Below are 22,057 nucleotides of genomic sequence, written 5' to 3'. Positions count from 1 at the left end.
AGTTCTCATTTTAGTTTTTTAAGAAACTTACATGCTCTTATTGATAGTGGTTTTATTAATTTAGATTCCTACCAACAGTGTGTAAGGGTTCCTTTTGCCCACATTCCCCACTAGCATTTGTAATTGTTTTCTTGATAACAGATATTCTGACTGGGTGAGACAGACTCTCAATGTAGTTTTTATTTGCATTTCCTTTATGGCTAGAGATGTTAAGCATTTTTTATGTATTTATAGGCCATTTGTACTCTTGAGAAATGAATTACTGTTCTTTTGGTATGAATATTTTGAATTCTTTATATATTCTGGATATAAATCCTCCTTCTGATGAATAGCTGGCAGATTTTCCTCCCATTGTGCAATCTTTCCCTTCACTGTGCTCATTGCTTCTTTTGCTATGCAGAAGCTTTTTAATTTTATCTCTTAATATAATTATAGATACATGGGTTTAAATATTTCATGTTTTGATTCACTGACATTATTATTCTTATTGATGCTCAATTTGTTTCATCTTTGGCCAGTAGAGGCTCTTCATGTTGATTCCTAAATCTTTTAGAGATGAAATAGTCCATTATACATTCCTCGCTATCTGACATGTTTCAAACTCAAAAATAAATGCTGAATGTTTTCTCTGATACATGAAGGCTGATTCATAGTGGGGTAGGGAGTGGGAGCATGGGAGGAATAGACGAACTCTAGATAGGGCAGAGGGGTGGGAGAGAAATGGAGGGGGCAGGGGGTTAGCAAGGATGGTGAAATGTGATAGACATCACTATCCAAAGTACATGTATGAAGACACGAATTGGTGTCAACATACTTTATATACAACCAGAGATATGAAAAATTGTGCTGTATATATGTGTAATAATAATTGTAATGCATTCCACTGTTATTTATTTTTTAAAAAATCAATTAAAAATTTTTTTTACTTTTTTTTAATTTTATTTTTTTATTGGTTGTTCACAACATTACAAAGCTCTTGACATATCATACTTCATACATTAGATTCAAGTGGGTTATGAACTCCCAATTTTACCCCAAACGCAGATTGCAGAATCACGTCGGTTACACCTCCACATTTTTATATACTGCCATATTAGTGACTGTTGTATTCTCCTACCTTTCTTATCCCCTACTATCCTCCCTCCCCTTCCCTCACATCTTCTCTCTCTACCCCATCTACTGTAATTCATTTCTCTCCTTGTTAATTTTCCCATTCCCCTCATAACCTCTTATATGTAATTTTGTATAGCAATGAGGGTCTCCCTTCATTTCCATGCAATTTCCCTTTTCTCTCTCTTTCCCTCCCATCTCATGTCTCTGTTTAAAGTTAATCTTTTCTTCCTGCTCTTCCTCCCTACTCTGTTCATAGTTGCTCTCATTATATCAAAGAAGACATTTGGTATTTGTTTTTTAGGGATTGGCTAGATTCACGAAGCATAATCTGCTCTAGTGCCATCCATTTCCCTTCAAATTCTATGATTTTGTCATTTTTTATTGCTGCGTAGTACTCCATTGTGTATAGATGCCACTTTTTTTTTATCCATTCATCTATTGAAGGGCATCTGGGTTGGTTCCACAGTCTAGCTATTGTGAATTGTGCTGCTATAAACATCAATGTGGCAGTATCCCTGTAGCATGCTCTTTTAAGTTCTTCAGGGAATAATCCAAGAAGGGCAATAGCAGGGTCAAATGGTGGTTCCATTCCCAGCTTTCCCAGGAATCTCCATACTGCTTTCCAAATTGGCTGCACCAATTTGCAGTCCCACCAACAATGTACATGTGTACCCTTTTCTCCACATCCTCGCCAGCACTTGTTGTTGTTTGACTTCACAGTGGCTGCCAATCTTACTGGAGTGAGATGGTATCTTAGGGTGGTTTTGATTTGCATTTCTCTGACTGCTAGAGATGGTGAGCATTTTTTCATGTAATTGTTGATTGATTCTATATCCTCCTCTGAGAAGTGTCTGTTCAGGTCCTTGGCCCGTTTGTTGATTGGGTTATTTGTTATCTTATTGTCTAATTTTTTGAGTTCTTTGTATACTCTGGATATTAGGGCTCTATCTGAAGTGTGAGGAGTAAAAATTTGTTCCCAGGATGTAGGCTCCCTATTTACCTCTCTTATTGTTTCTCTTGCTGAGAAAAAACTTTTTAGTTTAAGTAAGTCCCATTTGTTGATTCTTGTTATTAACTCTTGTGCTATGGGTGTCCTATTAAGGAATTTGGAGCCCGACCCCACAATATGTAGATCGGAGCCAACTTTTTCTTCTATCAGACGCAGAGTCTCTGATTTGATATCAAGCTCCTTGATCCATTTTGAGTTAACTTTGTGCATGGCGAGAGAAAGGGATTCAGTTTCATTTTATTGCATATGGATTTCCAGTTTTCCCAGCACCATTTGTTGAAGATGCTATCCTTCCTCCATTGCATGCTTTTAGCCCCTTTATCAAACATAAGATAGTTGTAACTTTGTGGATTAGTCTCTGTGTCCTCTATTCTATACCATTGGTCCACCCGCCTGTTTTGGTACCAGTACCATGCTGTTTTTGTCACTATTGCTCTGTAATATAGTTTGAAATCTGGTATCAATATACCGCCTGATTCACACTTCCTGCTTAGAATTGCTTTTGCTATTCTGGGTCTTTTATTTTTCCATATGAATTTCATGATTGCTTTATCTATTTCTACAAGAAATGCCGTTGGGATTTTGATTGGTATTGCATTAAACCTATAGAGAACTTTTGGTAATATCGCCATTTTGATAACGTTAGTTCTGCCTATCCATGAACAGGGTATATTTTTCCATCTTCTAAGATCTTCTTCTACTTTTCTCTTTAGGGTTCTGTAGTTTTCATTGTATAAATCTTTCGCCTCTTTTGTTAGGTTGATTCCCAAGTATTTTATTTTTTTGGAGGATATTGTGAATGGAGTGTTTTTCCTCATTTCCGTTTCAGAAGTTTTGTCGCTGATATACAGAAATGCCTTTGATTTATGCGTGTTGATTTTATATCCTGCCACTTTGCTGAACTCATTTATTAGTTCTAGTAGTTTCTTTGTAGATCCTTTTGGGTCTTCTAGGTATAGAATCATGTCGTCCGCAAATAGTGATAATTTAACTTCTTCTTTTCCTATTTTTATGCCTTTAATTTCTTTTGTCTGTCTAATTGCTCTGGCTAGTATTTCAAGGGCTAAATTAAATAGAAGTGGTGAGAGAGGGCATCCCTGTCTTGTTCCAGATTTTAGAGGGAATGCCTTCAACTTTTGTCCATTCAGAATGATGCTAGCCTGAGGCTTAGCATAGATAGCTTTTACAATGTCAAGGTAAGTTCCTGTTATCCCTAGTTTTTCTAATGTTTTGAACATAAAGGGATGCTGTACTTTGTCGAATGCTTTCTCTGCGTCTATCGAGATGATCATATGGTTCTTATCTTTAAGTCTATTGATGTGGTGAATAACATTTATTGATTTCCGTATATTGAACCATCCTTGCATCCCAGGGATGAATCCTACTTGATCATGGTGCACAATTTTTTTGATGTGTTTTTGTATTCGATTCGCCAGAATTTTATTGAGGATTTTTGCATCTAGGTTCATTAGAGATATTGGTCTGTAGTTTTCTTTCTTTGAGGTGTCTTTGTCTGGTTTCGGAATCAGGGTGATGTTGGCCTCGTAGAATGAATTTGGAAGAGCTCCCTCTTTTTCTATTTCCTGAAATAACTTGAAAAGTATTGGTATTAATTCTTCTTTAAAGGTTTTGTAAAACTCTGCTGTATACCCATCCAGTCCTGGGCTTTTCTTGGTTGGTAGTCTTTTGATTGCTTCTTCAATTTCATCCATTGATATTGGTCTGTTCAAATTGTGTGTATCCTCCTGACTCAGTCTTGGCAAATCATATGACTTAAGAAATTTATCAATGTCTTCACTATCTTCTATTATATTGGAATATAGGTTTTCAAAATAATTTCTAATTGTCTTCTGTATTTCTGTAGCATCTGTTGTGATATTGCCTTTTTCATCCCGTATGTTAGTAATTTGAGTTCTCTCTCTTCTTCTCTTCGTTAGCATGGCTAAAGGTCTGTCGATGTTATTTATTTTTTCGAAAAACCAACTTTTAGTTTTGTTAATTTTTTCAATGGTTTCTTTTGTTTCAATTTCATTGATTTCTGCTCTGATTTTAATTATTTCTTGCCTTCTGCTACATTTGCTGTTGTTTTGCTCTTCCTTTTCTAGGGCTTTGAGATGAAGTGTGAGCTCATTTATTTGTTGGTTTTTTCTTTTTTTGAGGAATGACCACCAGGCGATGAATTTCCCTCTTAAAACTGCTTTCATTGTGTCCCATAGATTCCGATATGTTGTGTCTGTATTTTCATTTATCTCTAAGAATTTTTTGATTTCCTCCTTTATGTCTTCTGTAACCCACTGATCATTCAGTAACATATTGTTCATTTTCCATGTGATGTAGGATTTTCCCTTCCTTCTTTTATCATTGATTTCCAGTTTCATTCCATTATGATCAGATAAAATGCATGGTATTATCTCCACCCCTTTATATTTACTGAGGGTTGCCCTATGGCATAATATATGGTCTATTTTTGAGAAGGATCCATGTGCTGCTGAGAAAAAAGTATATCCATTTGATGATGGTTGATATATTCTATATATGTCAATTAAGTCTAGGTTATTGATTGTGGTATTGAGTTCTATAGTTTCTTTATTCAACTTTGTTTTGGAGGATCTGTCCAATGATGAGAGAGGTGTGTTGAAGTCACCCATAATTATTGTGTTGTGGTCTATTTGATTCTTGAACTTGAGGAGAATTTCTTTTATGAATGTTGCAGCACCATTATTTGGTGCATAAATATTGATAATTGTTATGTCTTGTTGGTGAATGGTTCCTTTTAACAGTATATAATGTCCTTCTTTATCCCTTTTGGTTAACTTAGTTTTGAAGTCGATTTTATTCAATATGAGGATGGCCACCCCTGCTTGCTTCCAAAGACCATGTGCGTGGTATGATTTTTCCCAACCCAAATCAATTAAAAAATTTTTAAAAAGAAAAAAAAACTCAACTTAAAAATTTCCTGCTCCATGGAGATGTAGTTCAGAGGAAGAGCATGTGTGAGGCCCTAGAGTTGACCCCTAGGGACCACCCCTACCCCAAAAAGAGAAAAACACCTGCTCTAGAGCCAGATTCAGCCATTTCTCAAGGAATCTTCATTCCTTTTATTAAGAAATAGCCTTTGGATTTCACAATCTGGGAGTAACACCTGCCAGTTCACTCATTTATCAAACATTTTCTGGAAAGTTAGTATGTACCAGTCACTGGATTTGGCTTTGAAAATACAAAGATATAACACAAACCCAAAGAGCTGACAGATCAGTGGCATATATTCAGACAGAACAGATAACCAGGAACTATATTGCAAGATAAGTATTAAGCTCTAGGCAAAATAATTCATTTGGAATTTATCTGGCCATGTCCACTTTGATCTGAATAGTATTCTTTATAAAGAAATAGAGATCTGATTCAGAGTGACATGGTTAGAAAGAGTCAGAACTCTATAGTATACCTTGACTAAGAGAACAGAATTGGGGTGGGGATATGGCTCAGTGTTAAGATTGCTTGCTTAGGCAAGTGCAAGGCCGTGGGTTCAATTCCCAGCACTACACACACATACACACATGCACGCACACACATACATACATGCACACTCATGCACAGAAGAAAGCATGCAAGAGAACAGAACTACATCAATCTCCAAATGCATAAGCATCCCAGCTCAGACATATCCATTCACCAACACTTTACTTCCAACTAGAAATTACTTATAAGGCAAATTATCTATTTTCTTTTTCCTTTTTAGTTTTGCATCTTCCTCATTTTTTACTTAAATTCTTCCCTGTTTCTTTACCTTCTTTCTTACCAACTTTCAAAACACAAGACAGCTTACCCAAGAACCCCACTTACCCCAGTAAGAAAGAGATAAAAACAAAAAACTGTCTTCTGTCAATTTTAAAAGGAAAACTCTTACCAAAAAGTAATCTAACATTCTCTGTTCCAAAAAAAAAAACAGGTAAATATTAACCTATTTATTAATGTTCCACATTGTATATGTTATTAAAATAAAGCATTATAATGGAAAATAATTAAACATCTTACCTTTCAGCACTAAATGCTGATTCTGTGTCTATGTACACAACAGCTCCTTCTAATCCTCCCATACTGGTGGGTAATGTAGCCAAAATACTCATCATTATGCAAAACTGAGTTTTTCCACAGCCTGGTGGCCCTGTAATCTAAAAAACAAATATTATTTGTATAAAGCCTATAAGTCAAAGAAAATCATTTTAGGAATTTGCTACAAAAACAATCCAACAACCTGGGAATAGTTAACCAGGACAGAATTAACCCCTAATACCCTAGAACATCCATTATATATAATGAATTAACTTCTCCCCTATGCATCCCGATTGGTACTCTATGTAACATCCTTGGAAGAACTGTGAAAATGGTCACTCAAATCATCCTCTGTGTTTTGTAGTTCAGATAAAAAATTTTAACGAGGAAGGTATTTAGGTCATTGGGGCACTGCCTTAGAAAGGATTAATGTTGTTTTTGTGGAGTAAGTAAGTTCTTATAAGAGGAGGTTCTTATTAATCAAGCCTTCCCCATAAAGTTTACTCCTGCGGCACAAAGCCATTTCCCTTCCTGCTTCTCCACCCTATTGTGATGCAGCCTGTGGGGTGAGTTTCACCACTGTTAGGGTTTGAATATAAGGTATTGCCCAAAAGCTTATGTAGACAATGCAGGAATGTTCGAAATGTTCAGAAGTGAAATTATTAGATTATGATCTGAGAGCTGTAACTTAATCAGTGGATGAATCAATTTGATTGAGCAATCCTTTGAAAGAACTTCTCACTGGATGGTAACTACAGGCAAAAGGGTATAGGTGGAGAAGTAGGTCACTGGGGGTTTATATTTTGTCCCTTGTTCCTAGCTCACTTTCTCTTTCCTTCCCAGCTACCATGAGCTGAGAACTTTCCTCCACTATGCCCTTCTACCATGATGTTCTTATCTCACCTCAGGTCCAGAGCAATGGAGTTGGCCAACCATGGACTGAGACCTCTGAAACCATGAGGCAGAATAAATGTTTCCTCCTCTAATTGTTCTTGTCAGGTATTTTAGTCAGAAGGAGTAAAAGCTAACAGACAAAGCCACAATGAGAGCACATGCTGTTGGCTCTTCTAGCAACCAGAATTCTTAGCCAAATACACCTATACATAAAGAACCCAGCCCTCAGGTATTTTGCTATAACACTAAATAGCCTGACAGGTTTTTATTAAAAAATATAAGCAAAACTGATACTTCCTGAGGTACTCTTTGCACATCTGATATCAACTTCTGGGATGCTACAGATTGCATAAGGATAAAGCAACAGAAAACTTGGAAGACATTTTATAAGAAACATCCACATACCTACCACCTAGACTCTAAAAATACCATTTTTACTATACATGTAATATTCCTCTATCCATTATCAATTCATCTTAGGTTGTTTTGTTTTTTATGCACTTCAAAGTAAGTCAAAAACAATATACTATTTCCCCACAATTCAGCATGCACATCATTAAGTAGAATTTAATGTTTAAGATTCTTTTTTTCCTTTTCAGATAAATTTTACAAAGAGTGGAATATAGAAACCTTAATTCTAACATTTGATGAACTTCAATAGATGCACATACACGTATGCAATCTATGATTTGTGTTTGTTTTGTGATGCTGGGGATCAAATTAAGGTCCCTGCATATGCTAAGCAAGCACTCTACCACTGAGCTATACCCTCAGCTCCAGATGTGCAATCTAAATTCTTATCAAGTGAAAATATTACCACCCTAGGAAATTACCTCGTATACATTATTTTATATTCAAGAAGTCTTTTATTTTTTGAGACTATATCTTTCCTGATAACATCTATACCTCAATAGCACACACAGAGACATGGGGAAAAAAGTGGTTGTTTGTGTATTTTGTTATTGAAAAAGAATCTAACTAATATAATGATCTGGGCCATGTTAGAAACATCTGTACTTTAAATATATAGCATTCTCCCACATTGAGTAATTTAATTCCTGAAACTTCAAATCATCTACAATGACTACTCTATACATTCTGAAGTTATTTGCTTACCAAATAATCCATTTAAGTTGTTGCCATGTTGTTTTCTATATTAATCCTAAACTACTGAAATCAATGTGCCTCTGTCAACCCTTTGTAACCCTTCCTTATAGACAAAACTGATAAATGATAGTCTGACACACAGATGATCAACCCATAGATTGTTAGTTAAAGCAAATTTCACTTGCTAGATTGAAATGCCACAAAAGTTCTAATATTTTCTTCCCACAACCTAAGAGATCATCTTACATATCCTGCTTTGGAAACTAAAGATATCCAAGAATTTATCATGGACTCTTATTACTAGGAACAACATGGATCAAATTACTTATCAGATATCAGAGCAAGGGAATCTTCTCTCAGTAAAAGTTTAAACTGGATCTTCAAAATAAAGAAATACTTATACTTCAGAGTGAGAACTAATGGAGGAACTGAAAACTGGTCTTTCTATACATACTATCTATGTACTGGGTTTTAGATATGTTCTCAGATTAATGAGCCTGCAAAACCCTCTGTGATTTATTTTTTTAGTGGAAAGTTTAAATAAGCCATCATTTTTAGTAGGATGATATATATATAAATGTTCAATGAAGCATCAAGTACCATGAAAATATAAGGTATTAATGTACTATTCCATCTTTAAAGAAAATGTTTTTAATCTGAAAAGTTAAGAACAAGTGGCATTTTCCCTACTTCATTATTTTTATGCATCAATTCAGCATAGTCTTAGAGAAAGTAAAATATCATGTGAATAACATTAAAAGCTTTCTGGGTGTGTTTGGGCTTTATTTTGAGCTTAGATTAGAGCTTGGATAATAATACTTTATAACTAATTTCTAATGCTTTATATTCTCTTCACATATTTTTCCTCTCTTCTAGATTAAAAAAAAAAGTTTTATGCTATATGCAATCTTATGAGGTGCTGGAGCAAAATTTCATTATTTTTTCAGGTTTACTTAATGAGTCAAAATATATCAACATTAATATTTTTTTATTTTCAGACAATTTAGCCCTGAATTCTAGCACCCACACCACATCAAGTTGTGTTCACTTCTCAGCTTCAGCCCCAATGGTGGTTAGAAAGAGAAGTCATACCAAACCAGAAGAGTCTAAATTCTGTGATTCTTGGAAAACAGTGAACACAACATTTACATACAGGAAATACCAGTAAAATACAATTAGCTTCATATAGCTTGAGACAAAGTTTCACCACCCCTACATGAGAAATATAAAAGAACTGAAAGAATATCAGTAGTGTAGACATCTCAAGCATCAGCAAGGAAGAGAAAAATAATCATCTACAGAAAAGTCAAGTCTAATTGTACTAAGGAATAAATGAAGCCTTCTCATTCTAATCTTAGATTAAATGTGAGATGAACATGAAACCTGGACCCTTAAGGACCTAGAAATCTCACCAAGCTAACTTTTGCACACTCAAGATGGGGGCATCTGCCAAGCCTATAGTTGGAGAAGAAAATATAAGGACTGTCCGGCTGGGATCTGAGACAAGACAGCTTGTGGGAACTATCATGTTTTTAATGACTTCCCTTCCCAGCACCTACTTTTATATTCACTTTATAATTACATAGAAATATGATTAGATCTTAAGACCTACAGAATTTGTTTTAAAAATAACTTGACTCTGAATCCTCAAACTAAAAGCAAAAGCAAAGAATCTCAGACAGGCCAGGTTGTACTTAGCCTTGTGAAAGAAACCTAGAACTTAAATCTCTTTACACCAGCATGTTGAAGAATTTATACCTTAGATTCTCTCCATCAATTCCATCTTATTTAATATTGATAACTGCTACTTTTTTAAGTAAAGGAGAAAGAGAAGGAGAGAACAGGGCAGGAAAAAAGCAGGAGACATGGAAATGACAAGCCCAAGCTACAGTTAAGAAAAATTAAATAGTTATCAAAAATCTTGGTATTCAAGTAAATGAAAAAATTGTTCATAAAACAGCATTTACTGAGTATTCACCATATGAAAGATCCTAGAGAACATTATAGAGAAGGATGTTTATTTCTAAGTTAGGGAGTGAGTAAAGAATTCAAAATAATACAACCATAAATGCTAATAAATTCCTGTATTAGGACAGAAACCTAGGTATCTTGTTTTTCAAACCTCTGGGCAGGATAAATAAATCATGTCAGCAGATTATATTGAAGGAATGCCCATCTGAAATCTTTCCCTCACTTTCCCATTGCCGTTGCTGCAAGTGAGGCAGACCTAGACCTGACTGCAGCTTAAACAAGACCCACCTTCAAAGATCTACAGATCCACTGGTGAGAAAAATAGGTGTTTGCCACAGTTTTCAGCAGATAAAATAGACTAAAGAAGCATTTAAGACTTATAATTCACTATTTCATGCACATCTGTCACATGCCTGGCCCTTGTAGGCAGTGGAGTTTATAACCCCTGCCTTATTAATCTCCTGTGATTATGTGGGCCTCAGATAATCCTGCCAATGTGGAAAAATAAATTTAAACTATAATATGAATTGTTCCCAGAAAAAAAATTTCAGTACTGGGCTGAGGTTGTGGCTCAGTGGTAGAGTGTTTGCCTAGCACATTGAGGCCCTGGGTTCCATTCTCAGCACCACATGTAAATATATAAAATAAAGGTCTATTGACAACTAAATATAATATATATATATATTTTTTTTAATTAGGGTACTACACAGAACTCTGGCATCCTACCTCTACCTTTTTTAAGAGAGTAGGAGAATCAATCCCAAAGCAAATCTGTACCATTGAAGGAATGGTGCTGAAACTTAATATGCAGACATACCAAGATTCAGTGAAATTTACATAGATCAAAAAATTGATAATAAATAGAGAATTTAAGTTAAAATCAGAGAAAAGTAACTACAAAAGTAACAGCAGAATGTTTTCAGATATGTTCTTATTCCCTCAATCATTTCCAGACCTAGGTCTTGACCTTTCAACTAGAAACAAAGACCATACAACACAAAAGGACACCTCCATTGATGCTTCTATTAATACTCTATTGCTCTGTAACAGATTACCACAAATTTATCAGCTTGAAACAACACCCATTTATTATCTCAAAGTTCTGTCAGCCAGAATCCAGAAGGGCTTGACAGAGTTTCTATGCTCAACATCTCATAAAGCTAAAATCAGCTGAGTTGGTCTCTTATCTGGAGGATGGGATAAATATCAACTTCCAAACTCAGTAAGTGTGTTAAGTTTTTATCACTATAACTAAAATACCTGACAAGAACAACTTAGAGAAAGAAGGTTTATTTGAGTTCATGGTTTCAGAGGTTTCAGTCCAGTCAGACAACTCCATTGCTCTAGGCTTAAAGTAAGACAGAACATAATGACAGAAGGGGTTGGCAAAGTAAAGCAGAGAGAGCATGAGGAGCCAAGGACAAGATACGCCTCCAAAGGTATGCTCTTCAGTAATCTACTTCCTGCAGCCGCAGTCCACCTGTCTATGGTAACCACCCAGGAAATGATTCAAATTATTAATCCATTCAATGAACTGATTCACTGATTAGGTCATGGCTTCCATTTTATCCCTAAACATTCCTGCAGTGTCTAATATGAGCTTTTTGGGGAGATGACTTGCACCCAAACCATAAAATTCTGCCCCGGGGCCCCCCAAAACTCATTTCCACTTCACAGTGCAAAACGCATTCAGTCAACCTCCAAGAGTCCCTATAGTCTTAAAAAACAGTTCCAGCATTGTTCAAAAGTTGTTCTAAGCAAATTCTTGGTTGTGAGCCCCTATTAAAAAGTTAAAAAAAAAAATATTTAAAAAGTGAATTACACACTTCCAATATATAATGGCACAGAGTTAACATTCCCATTCCAAAGGGAAGAAATAGGGGCATATAAAGAAGGAACGGCACCAATGCAAGACTGAAACACATCTGGGCAAAGAAGCCCAGCATCTGGGATACATGTTGGGGAGATGCAATCTCTAAAGGGCCTGGGCAGCCCCACCTCATCAGCCTTGCAGGATATAACCCATATGGCCCCTCTCTGTCAGCAGCCAGCACCTTTCTTCAACAGAAGTTCCACATTACTAGCATCTTTTAATTGTAGGTGTCTCCACTGTTGCTTCAGCTTTCTTCCCAAAGCTTCACAGTTATCTCCTTCTCAGGAGCTGCCCATAGGGATTCCAACCCTCAATTCTCCTCACCTCTCAGGTATTCCTTCGAAAAATCAGAGGAAGCCTTAACAACCCCTTAGCTCCAGCATCCCATCCTGCATTCCTGCAGAACCAGCATTCCTGCCACCAGTTCAAGCAGTAGCCAGGTCCCCTTTGACCATGGCTCCTCTGAGTGCCTAGGGAGCAGAGCATGGTGAAATGAATCTTGGGGAAATAACTTTCTAGACAACCCTGTGCAAGACCCTGTCCCAAGGTCTCTTCTCAAAGGAAGTTTCATTTTTATACCCTTGAGTCTATTATAGCTAGGGTCTTCCTGATTCCTGAGATATCCTCAAGGCATTTTTCCTATTGTCTCTGTGTAAAGTACTTAGCTTCTCTTTAGTAGTGGTGATCTTTTCAGCCACCACATCTTCCTTGACCCATCTTACATGTTCTTTTCTAGTCAAACTGCAAGTTTTTAAAATCTTTTATCCTCTGCTTTCTGCTCCCAATTCTCACAGGACACAAGGCTAAAAGGCACCAGCAATACCCATGTCACTGCCTGAATGCAGTGCTGCCTTGAAATTTCCTCCTTCAGATTAATTAGTCCATCACCTTTAAATTAAGCCTCACAGAAATTCTCAGGACATGGGCAAAATGTCACAAGTCCTCTGCCAGAATATAAAACAATTAGCCTCTAATTCCCCATGAAAACCTTGATCCTCTCTGAAACCTCATCAGCACAATTTTTATTGTCCACATTCTTATCAGCATTCTGATCTTCTGAGCTCCCATCAAAACTCCCATTAGCTCTGCTTACAACATTCTATGGCTTCTCTAGCCTGCATATTCAAACTTTTCAAAAGTCCTCCCAGAAATCAGTTCCAAAAGTTTCTGAACCATATGGTCAGGTTAGTCACAGCAATATCCCCACTCCTGCTATCACTTTTTGTGTTAGTGGGTTTTGTGTCATGGTGCTCAAAATACCTGACAAAAACAACTTAAAGGGGCATATTTGGGCTCAGTTTCAGAAGTTCAGTCCATGGTGGGCCGACTCCATTGCTCTGGGCCTAAGATGAAGCAGAACATCGTGGTAGAAGTACATGGCGGAAGAAGGCTGCTCAGGCCATGGTAGCAATGAAGCAAAGAGAAAGTACAAGGATCTAGAGACAAGATATATAACCTCCAAGGTTACTCCCCCATTGAATTACAAACTACAGTCTCTCCCCACCTGCCTACAGTTACCACCCAATAATCCATTCAAATCAAATAGATTAATCCACTGATTAGATTACAGCTCTCGTAATGTAGTCATTTTACTCTAAAAATTCCTGCATTATCTAACAGAAGCTCTTTGGGGAGACACCTCACATCCAAACCATAATAGTTAAACTGTTGGCAAAATCTACTTCTCTACAGTTATAGGTGTGCAGTTTCTTCCTAGCTGGCATCTAAGGGCCCCTGGCAGGTCCTGAAGGCCAACTAATTCCTTCTCACATAGTCCAGCAAATGGCATCTCAAGTTCTCCCCATGTTTTGAATCTTTTTGTCTTCTTCTTCTTCTCAACCAGAGAAAGCACTGCTTCTGACAGTTCTTGTAGTTAGATTTGAATACTCTCCCTATCTAAAAGTCACTGTACCACATAACATAATCACAGAAGTGACATCTCATCATATTCACAGGTTCCTGGGATTAGAGCACAACATCACTCAAAGGCCAGTTTAGACACTCTGCCTACTATGATGTCTCTGAGAATTAACATTCAGAGGCAATACATTAAGGTTTTTTAAAAAATCATATGCATATATGTGTATTGATCACATATATATATATATATATATATATATATATATATATATATGCATTTTTAGTCTTGGTCTCATGGGATTATACATATATGATAGCCATTCTCTAAGACTGACCCAGTGACGGTCACCTTTTTGTATTCATGACCTTTTATAGTCCCCTCCCACACTGTATCAGGTTTATCCTCAAGTCTAATGGAACACAATAGAAATGATGGTATGTGACTTCCATGGCTAGGTCATAAGATACACTATCATTTCTATCTTACTCCCTTGGATCATGTTCTATGGGGAAAGTCAGCTGTCACATCATTAAGACACTCAAGGAGTCCCGTGGAGAGATTCACATGACAAAGTGCCAAAAACCAGAACCAGCTTTCCAGCTATATAAGTGAGCCATCTTGAAAATAGTTTCCCCAGCTCCAGTCAAATTTTCAGATGACTTCAGCCTCAATGAATATCTTCACTGCAATCCCATGAGAGACCAAGACCACAAACACCTCATTAAGCTATTCCCAAATTCCTGACTCACAGAAACTGTCTGAGATACTACTTATCATTGTTTTAGTCACTAAGCTTTGGGATGACTTGTTAAACAATATATAACAAAAATATATAGATATAATTATATAAATATTAGAGAAATACGATTTTAAAAAAAGAAAAAAATTCTAAAATGAAAGAATTGCAAATACTCATTAATATAAAAATCAAATAAGTAGAAAAATCAAATTTCTTAAATGTACTATTTTAATAATTAAAAAAAATAAATTGAATACAAATGAAAATACTCAAAAATAAATACTGTTCCCTGGAATTGCAATAACATTAAAAGTTCCTTATAGAGGCTGGGGATGTGGCTCAAGCGGTAGCGCGCTCACCTGGCATGCGTGGGGTGCTGGGTTCAATCCTCAGCACCACATAAAAATAAAATAAAGATGTTGTGTCCACCGAAAACTAAAATAAATAAATAAATAAATAAATAAATATTTAAAAAAAAAAAAAAGTTCCTTATAAAGCTAGGCTACTCCAGGGTCATGTGGGTAAATGTAGAAGAGGCAACAGGAACCAAACACTATTTTTCACAAGCACTGTGTAATTGCTAAAAATAAATAAAGAAAAGCAAATGCATTCATTCAACTAACATTTATTAAGTACCTTCCACATGTGCTAATACTATGGATGTAATAAGAAGGAAAAAAGAACATACTCTCTGCGCATTTGGAATTTATTCTCTAATGAAGAAGATGTACATTAAATAATCAAACAACAGTAAAATTGTAACAGTGATCAGTGCTACACAGAAGAGGGACAAGATTAAGCTCTCTGGGAGTGCATGACAATTCTAAATGTCTTTATTTTGACATATTAAAATATCTAAAAATATGTAAAACAAAAAGTAATATAACTATGATAAAATTCATCAGTTCCAAAATAGAATAGGCTATCTTAACAACCGTATTAGGTCAGGTTGAGAAAAAATAAATAAAGATAAAACAAACCTAAACAGTCCAAATAAAAAGCTTAATTTAATGGTCATATAAAGACTACCAATTATCAGAGAATAACCATCTTTTTCAAGCACACATGGAACATTTACAAAAGTTGATAACATATTTAACCTTTTAAAAGAGTCTCAGGGAACTCTGGTGAATCAATATCATACCAAGTTCTCTGACCAAACTTCAACTAGGTTAATAATCTAACTAAAATTAAGAGATAAATTTAATTAAATAATTAAGAGATTTTAAAATTCCAAATAAGTCAAATAAGCAGTCATAATAGAAATTTTAAATATCCTTAGAGCTGAAGGGAAATTAAAATACTACATATCAAAAGAATGCTCATGCTGGGGGGAAAGTTCAGTAGTACAATGCATACCCATAATGCCTGAAGCCCTAGGTTTAATCCCCAGCACCAAGAAGCCCTGGACTTAATACCCAGCACCAAGAAAATAAACAATATATATGGAAACTCAAAGAAGAAAATTAGTGGATTAAATGTCTAATTTAAGAAGTTATAGGCAAAAATAATAATAACCTGAGGGAAAAAATAGATGGAAGAAAATAATAAGCAAATAACCACAATAAATGAAGTAAAAGGCAAAGGAATTAGAGAGCCAACATAACCTCTAACAAGATTGTTTTTTAAAGAAAGGGAGAAATAAGACAAAGTAAGTAATGATATAAATGGAAAGGGGGGAAAAAAGAGGATAAAACCAGACTTAAAAGCTAGGAGCGTATAACAAATAACTTTATAATAATAAATTTGAAAACATTTAAAAAATATGGGGGGATGCTAAATATATCACTCAGAAAAAAACACTCAAGAAGAAAGAAAAAACAGAAAACATATACAGTTCTATGATCATTAGAGGAATTGAATTCATCTTCTTTCTTTTCTTTCCCTGCCCCCCCCCCAATTTTGCCACAAAGAAAATAATAAGACCAGACAAATTTTCAGGCAAGTTCTACCAAATTTCAGGAAACATATAATCTTAATCATGGGCAAACTACTACACAATATAAAAAAGAGAAGCTTCTCTACAGTTCATTCTGCCAAACTAACATATCCTAGATTTTAATTCATAGAAAGACACCACTAGAAAGGAAAATTATAGCTCAAAATCTGTTATAAATACTGATATGAAAAATCTTAAATATTAGCAAACTGAACCCGGTAGTTCATAAAAAAAGATGATTTAAGGGCTGGGGCTCTAGCTCAGTGGTAAAATGCTTGCCTTGCATGAGTGAGGCACTGGGTTCGATCCTAAATACCACATAAAAATAAAGATACTGTGTGTTCATCTACAAATAAATATTTTTAAAAAGATGATTGATTCCCAAATGATCTATTCCTAAATGCATAAGTGATTTAATATTAGAAAATCTGCAAACGTTACTTGCCACATTGTTAGGTCAAAATAGAAAAATAGTAATTTCAATTAATACAGAAAAAAACATTTGTTATATGAAACTAAATTAGCATTTTAACTAGGAAAAGAAGAAAACTTCCTTGTTTCTGATCAAAGATATCTACCTATAAAAATCTCTGCAGTAAACATCATGGTTTGATTTTTTAAACTTTTTACTTGGAACTAATCTTAAACTTTCAGGAAAACTGTAGTAAGAATAAGACAGGGTACCCATATCAATTCATTTCTCACATCCATTTATTGTTAAGATTCTGCCCACCTCCATGTGTACATGTGTATGTATATGTGAGAGTGTGTGCGTGTGCGTGTAACACATGAATATTTTTCTGAACCATTTGAATTAGTTGCACACATCAAAGTAATTTACTAAACACTTTAGTATATATCCTAATAAGGATATTCTCTTGTATGACCATAATAGTTAACAATTTTAATAAATTTAATATTTATAAAACTTTAATCTGCTGATTTTTATCAGTTGTCACTTATAGAGTCCCCTTTCATTCTTTTTTTTAAATATTTATTTTCTTAGTTGTAGTTGGACACGATACCTTTATTCTACCTATTTATATGTGGTACTGAGGATCGAACCCAGGGCCTCACACGTGCTAGGTGAGCACTTTACAGGTGAGCCACAACCCCAGCCCCCCCGCTTTCATTCTTATGATAAAATATGACATGAGCATTTCTTTTAAATCAGGAATAAGGTTGCCCATATTTTAAGTTATATTTGCTAACCTATTATATGAACAATCCAGTTAAAATTAAAAGGGGATTTCTTAAAAAATAAAAATTCAGGACCAGGTATGGTAACACACGCCTGTAATCCCAGTGATTCAGGAAACTGAGGTAGACGGATCACCAGTTTAAGGCGAGCCTCAACAATTTAGTGAGACCCTGCCTCAAAATAAAAAATAGAAAAGGGATTGGATATAGTTCAATGATAGTGCACCCCTAGGCTCAATCCCTACTATCATTAAATATATATTTTTCTGAACTCATTTGAATTAGTTGCATACATCAAAGTAATTTACTAAACACTTCAGTACATATCCTAATAAAGATACTCTTATTAGGATATGTGTGGGTGGGTGTGTGTGTGTGTGTGTGTGTGTGTGTGTGTGTGTAGGATTAGTGTGTGTGTGTGTGTGTGTGTGTATGTATGTATATCTATCTATCTATCTCCATGACAAATGCACCAAGAAAACCATAAGTACACCCACACTTAGGTTGAAACTTGATGTATAAAAGGGATTCCATTATGAATCACTGGAGAATGAAGATTATTCAAAATGGGGTGCTAAAACATCAAAGATTTTAGGGAAAAAAAACAAATGAATATCTTTATGATCTATCAGGAAGGATAAAACCCCTTAAATAGGACACTGAAAAAATTAATCACAAAGAGAAGATTGATTTATTCTACTACATTAATAATATCTATCTACTTAAAACATAATCAGAAGGGGCCGGGATTCTGGCTCAGCAGCAGAGCATTTGCCTAGCACATGTGAGGCACTGGGTTCAATCCTCAGCACCAGATATAAATGAATAAATAAATAAAGGTATTGTGTCAAAAAAAAAAAAAAAACATAATCAGAGGGGCTGGGTTGTGGCTCAGTAGTAGAGCACTTACTTAGCATATGTAAGACACTGGGTTCAGTTCTCAGCACCACATATAAATAAATGAATAAAATAAAGGTTCATCAACAACTACAAAAAAATTTAATTAATTAATTAATTAAAATAAACCCCAAAAAAATTTGTTATGACTCCTATGTAAGTATAAGAAGGTAAAAGAAAACTCTAGGGAATGGTAAAAATTCACAATAGAGTTTTCCTCCAAAAGAAGGCCAAAGACAGGAACAGGAAGGAGTCCATGATTCATTTTAATAGTTTTGGTATTTTTCTGATTTTTATATTGCGACTTAACCTAGTAAAAGTTCAAAACTTATCCATGTAAGACATATTTAATTTTGTATATACACAAATACACACACACACACACACACACACACACACCTGAACTTTATTTCTTTTTCCCCTTTTCCTTTGGTGTGAGGACAGATTTATTACTACAATACATTACATACTGCATAACAGCAGGCACAGTCCTGATGGTCTTTGGCAAGAAAACACTCTAACATAATGTATATTTTGGTATGAGTAAAGGACAATGATCAAAATAAAGATTATAACAATAAAAGAATGTAAAGTTAAAATTTACATGAGAACAACTCTAAAGTTAGAAGCACATGATAATGACTCAACATGAAATTAAAACCTTGGCAAACCTATAAACTTGATCTGAACTATGATTACAATGGGATATTTGCAGACACCGTCTCAGTAAATGAAAAGTTAACATTTGTTAATCTAAGTTGTTTGAGAAGTAAACAAACTCTTAAAAAAATGGACAAAAATTTTATCAGAAGAAAGTATGCACTAAAAAGTAAAATGTATAAAATCCATTTTAAATATTGTTATTTGTTCCATAAAAACAGAAAGAAATGGTACACATATAAATGTTAGGAATCTGCCACGTGTAACCAGTAGGAAAATAAAGTTAACAAAAGTTCATTTTCAATGGCACATTGACCACAATTATTTTAAAACTACAGTTAAAAAAAAAAAAAAAACCTACTGAAATGTAGGCAATACATTTCAGTTCACCCTTAGATCCAACACAGTTCATGATGAAAAGAGAAAAAAATTATTACATGACTTGATTTCAAAAGACAACACCTACTAAATTCACACATTACTGTAGTAACAAAACCACATCATTTTAAAGAATTCAGTTTCTTTTTGTTTCGTTTTGTCTTTGCCATTTCATTGGGTTTGGTTTGATAGTAGAGACTGAACTCATTGGTGCTTTACCACCGAGCTACATCCCCAGTACTTTTTATTTATTTTTATTTTGAGACAAGATCTTGTTAAGTTGATGGAAGTCTCATTAAATTGCTGAGGCACACAGGCCCAGTTTAAAACTTTTTTCCAAGAATAAAAGTTAGAAATACATAATCAGAGATCTACTTTTAATATAAGCCACTGATAAACACTATGTATTTATAACTATGTATTTAAAACTTTCAGTACATTTCTTTCAAGTTGCATATTTTCTGGACCACTCTATGCAAACTTCTTTGCATCAATTTTCATATTACCTATTTTTATGGGATTACACTCCATGAGGAATTTTCCACAGAACTTTGACACTATTTATTAACACTGACACCTTTCATGGGTCTCACAATCACAGGATTTTGATCCAGTGTGCATTCACACATTTGGGCTAAATGAAGACTTCTGCACATTTCTTCAAATCACAGATTCTCTCCATACTGTGCTCTTTTACATATCTGAATTGAACCAAGATCATCAGAGCTGTTCCCACATGCTTTATACTCATATTAGTTACCTCCACTGTAGATCTCATGAATACTAGAAAGGTCTTATGATAATGAAGTTTTCCCATATTCTGTCTTTTGGATTAATTGCCAAGTGTAAGTACTTTCATGTTGGTAAAAGGAAATGAATTGACTGAAAGCTTTCCCATATTGCTTAAACAGTGTTTCCAGGTGAACTCTTTCACATCTCTGATGGAAACTGTGTCAATTGAAACATTCTCCACATTGCTTTCCAACCTGGGGTTTCTCTCCAGAATGAGTTCTTGTATGTAAAGGGAACTAGATGACCTAAAGGCTTTGCCAGGGGCTGGGATTGTGGCTCAGCGGTAGAGCGCTCCCCTAGCACAGGTTCGATCCTCAGCACCACATAAAAATAAAATGTATTGTGTTGTGTCCATCTACACCAAAAAATAAATATTAAAAAAATAAATAAATAAATAAAATAAAGGCTTTGCCACAATGGTTATATGTGTAGGTCTTCTTTCCAGTGTTGAGTTTTTTCATGCTTTCTCAAGGAACCAGGATCACAAAAGGTTTTCCCACATTATTTATATACATAAAGATTCTTCACAGTGTGAATTCTTTCTTGAGTTTGATTGTATCCAGAACTATTAAAAGCTTTCCCACATTGTGTACATACACAATGTTTCTCTTAAATGTGAGTTCTTTCATGTATTTTAAGGGAATTGGAAGAGCACACATCTTTTTCATGTTGTTCATATACACAGGTATACCTACACCATGATTCCTTTCATGACATTGAAAGGAACAAAAATGAGTGAAAGCTTTCCCACATTGTTTACATCTATAGTTTCTCTCCACTGTGAGCCTGCTCAGGTGCTTGCAAGTGACTCCAAAAACAACAGGCTTTCCCACATTTCTTACGTATGTAGGATTTCTCTCCGCTGTGAGTTCTTTCATGTATTTGATGAGAACAGAAAGGACTAAAGATTTTCCCACATTGCTTACATTCATAGGGCTTCTCTCCATTTTGAATTATGTTCATGCCCTCAAAAATGATTTGAAGCTGAGGCTTTCCCACACTGCTTACATACACAGGGTTTCTCTCCATTATGAATTCATCCATGTGTTTGAAAGTGACTTAAAGTGGTTTCTCTCCATTGTGAATTCATTCATGTGTTTCAAAGTGACTTAAAGTAGTTTCTCTCCATTATGAATTCATTCATGTTTGAAAGTGACTTAAAGTAGAGAAGGCTTTCCCACATTGCTTATATCCATAGGGTTTCTCTCTAGTGTGACAGTTTTTCATATATTTAAAGGGGAACAGGAAGAACGGCTTTCTCACATTGCCAATACATAGCACTTCTCTACACTGAGTTCATTCATGACTTCAAAAGTGATTTGGAGAAACACTTCCCACATTGTTTATTTGCATAGATTTATCTCCAGTGTGCACAAGATTTCTCTCCAGTGTTGAATCTCTTCACATTTTTGAATGTAAGAACTAAAGGCTCTTCCACATTTCTTTCATGCATGGTATTTCTTTCTAGTGAGTTATTTCATATCTTTGAATATGACTGGAAGAACTAAAGGTTTTACCACATTGCTTGCATATAAGTTCTTTCATGTATTTAAAAGTCACTGCAAGAATTG

At 35.1% G+C, this 22,057-nt stretch overlaps 1 protein-coding gene across 2 annotated transcripts in view; it reads right to left on the bottom strand.

The window, feature by feature from the left end:
• The window catches only part of RAD51B (RAD51 paralog B), a 581,568-nt gene that overhangs the window by 543,986 nt on the left and 15,525 nt on the right, over positions 1-22,057 (bottom strand). For both annotated transcript variants that reach the window (XM_081288760.1, XM_081288759.1), the window contains exon 5: positions 6,158-6,294. In XM_081288760.1, the coding sequence (XP_081144886.1) occupies positions 6,158-6,294 (137 nt within the window). The remainder of the gene's footprint in view (positions 1-6,157; positions 6,295-22,057) is intronic.

The sequence above is a fragment of the Spermophilus citellus genome (assembly GCF_964194105.1).
Source record: "Spermophilus citellus genome assembly, chromosome: 4".
In the NCBI taxonomy this organism is placed as follows: Eukaryota; Metazoa; Chordata; class Mammalia; order Rodentia; family Sciuridae; genus Spermophilus; species Spermophilus citellus.
Note: the sequence above shows the minus strand (reverse complement) of the source record. Positions and strands in the feature narration are given on the sequence as shown.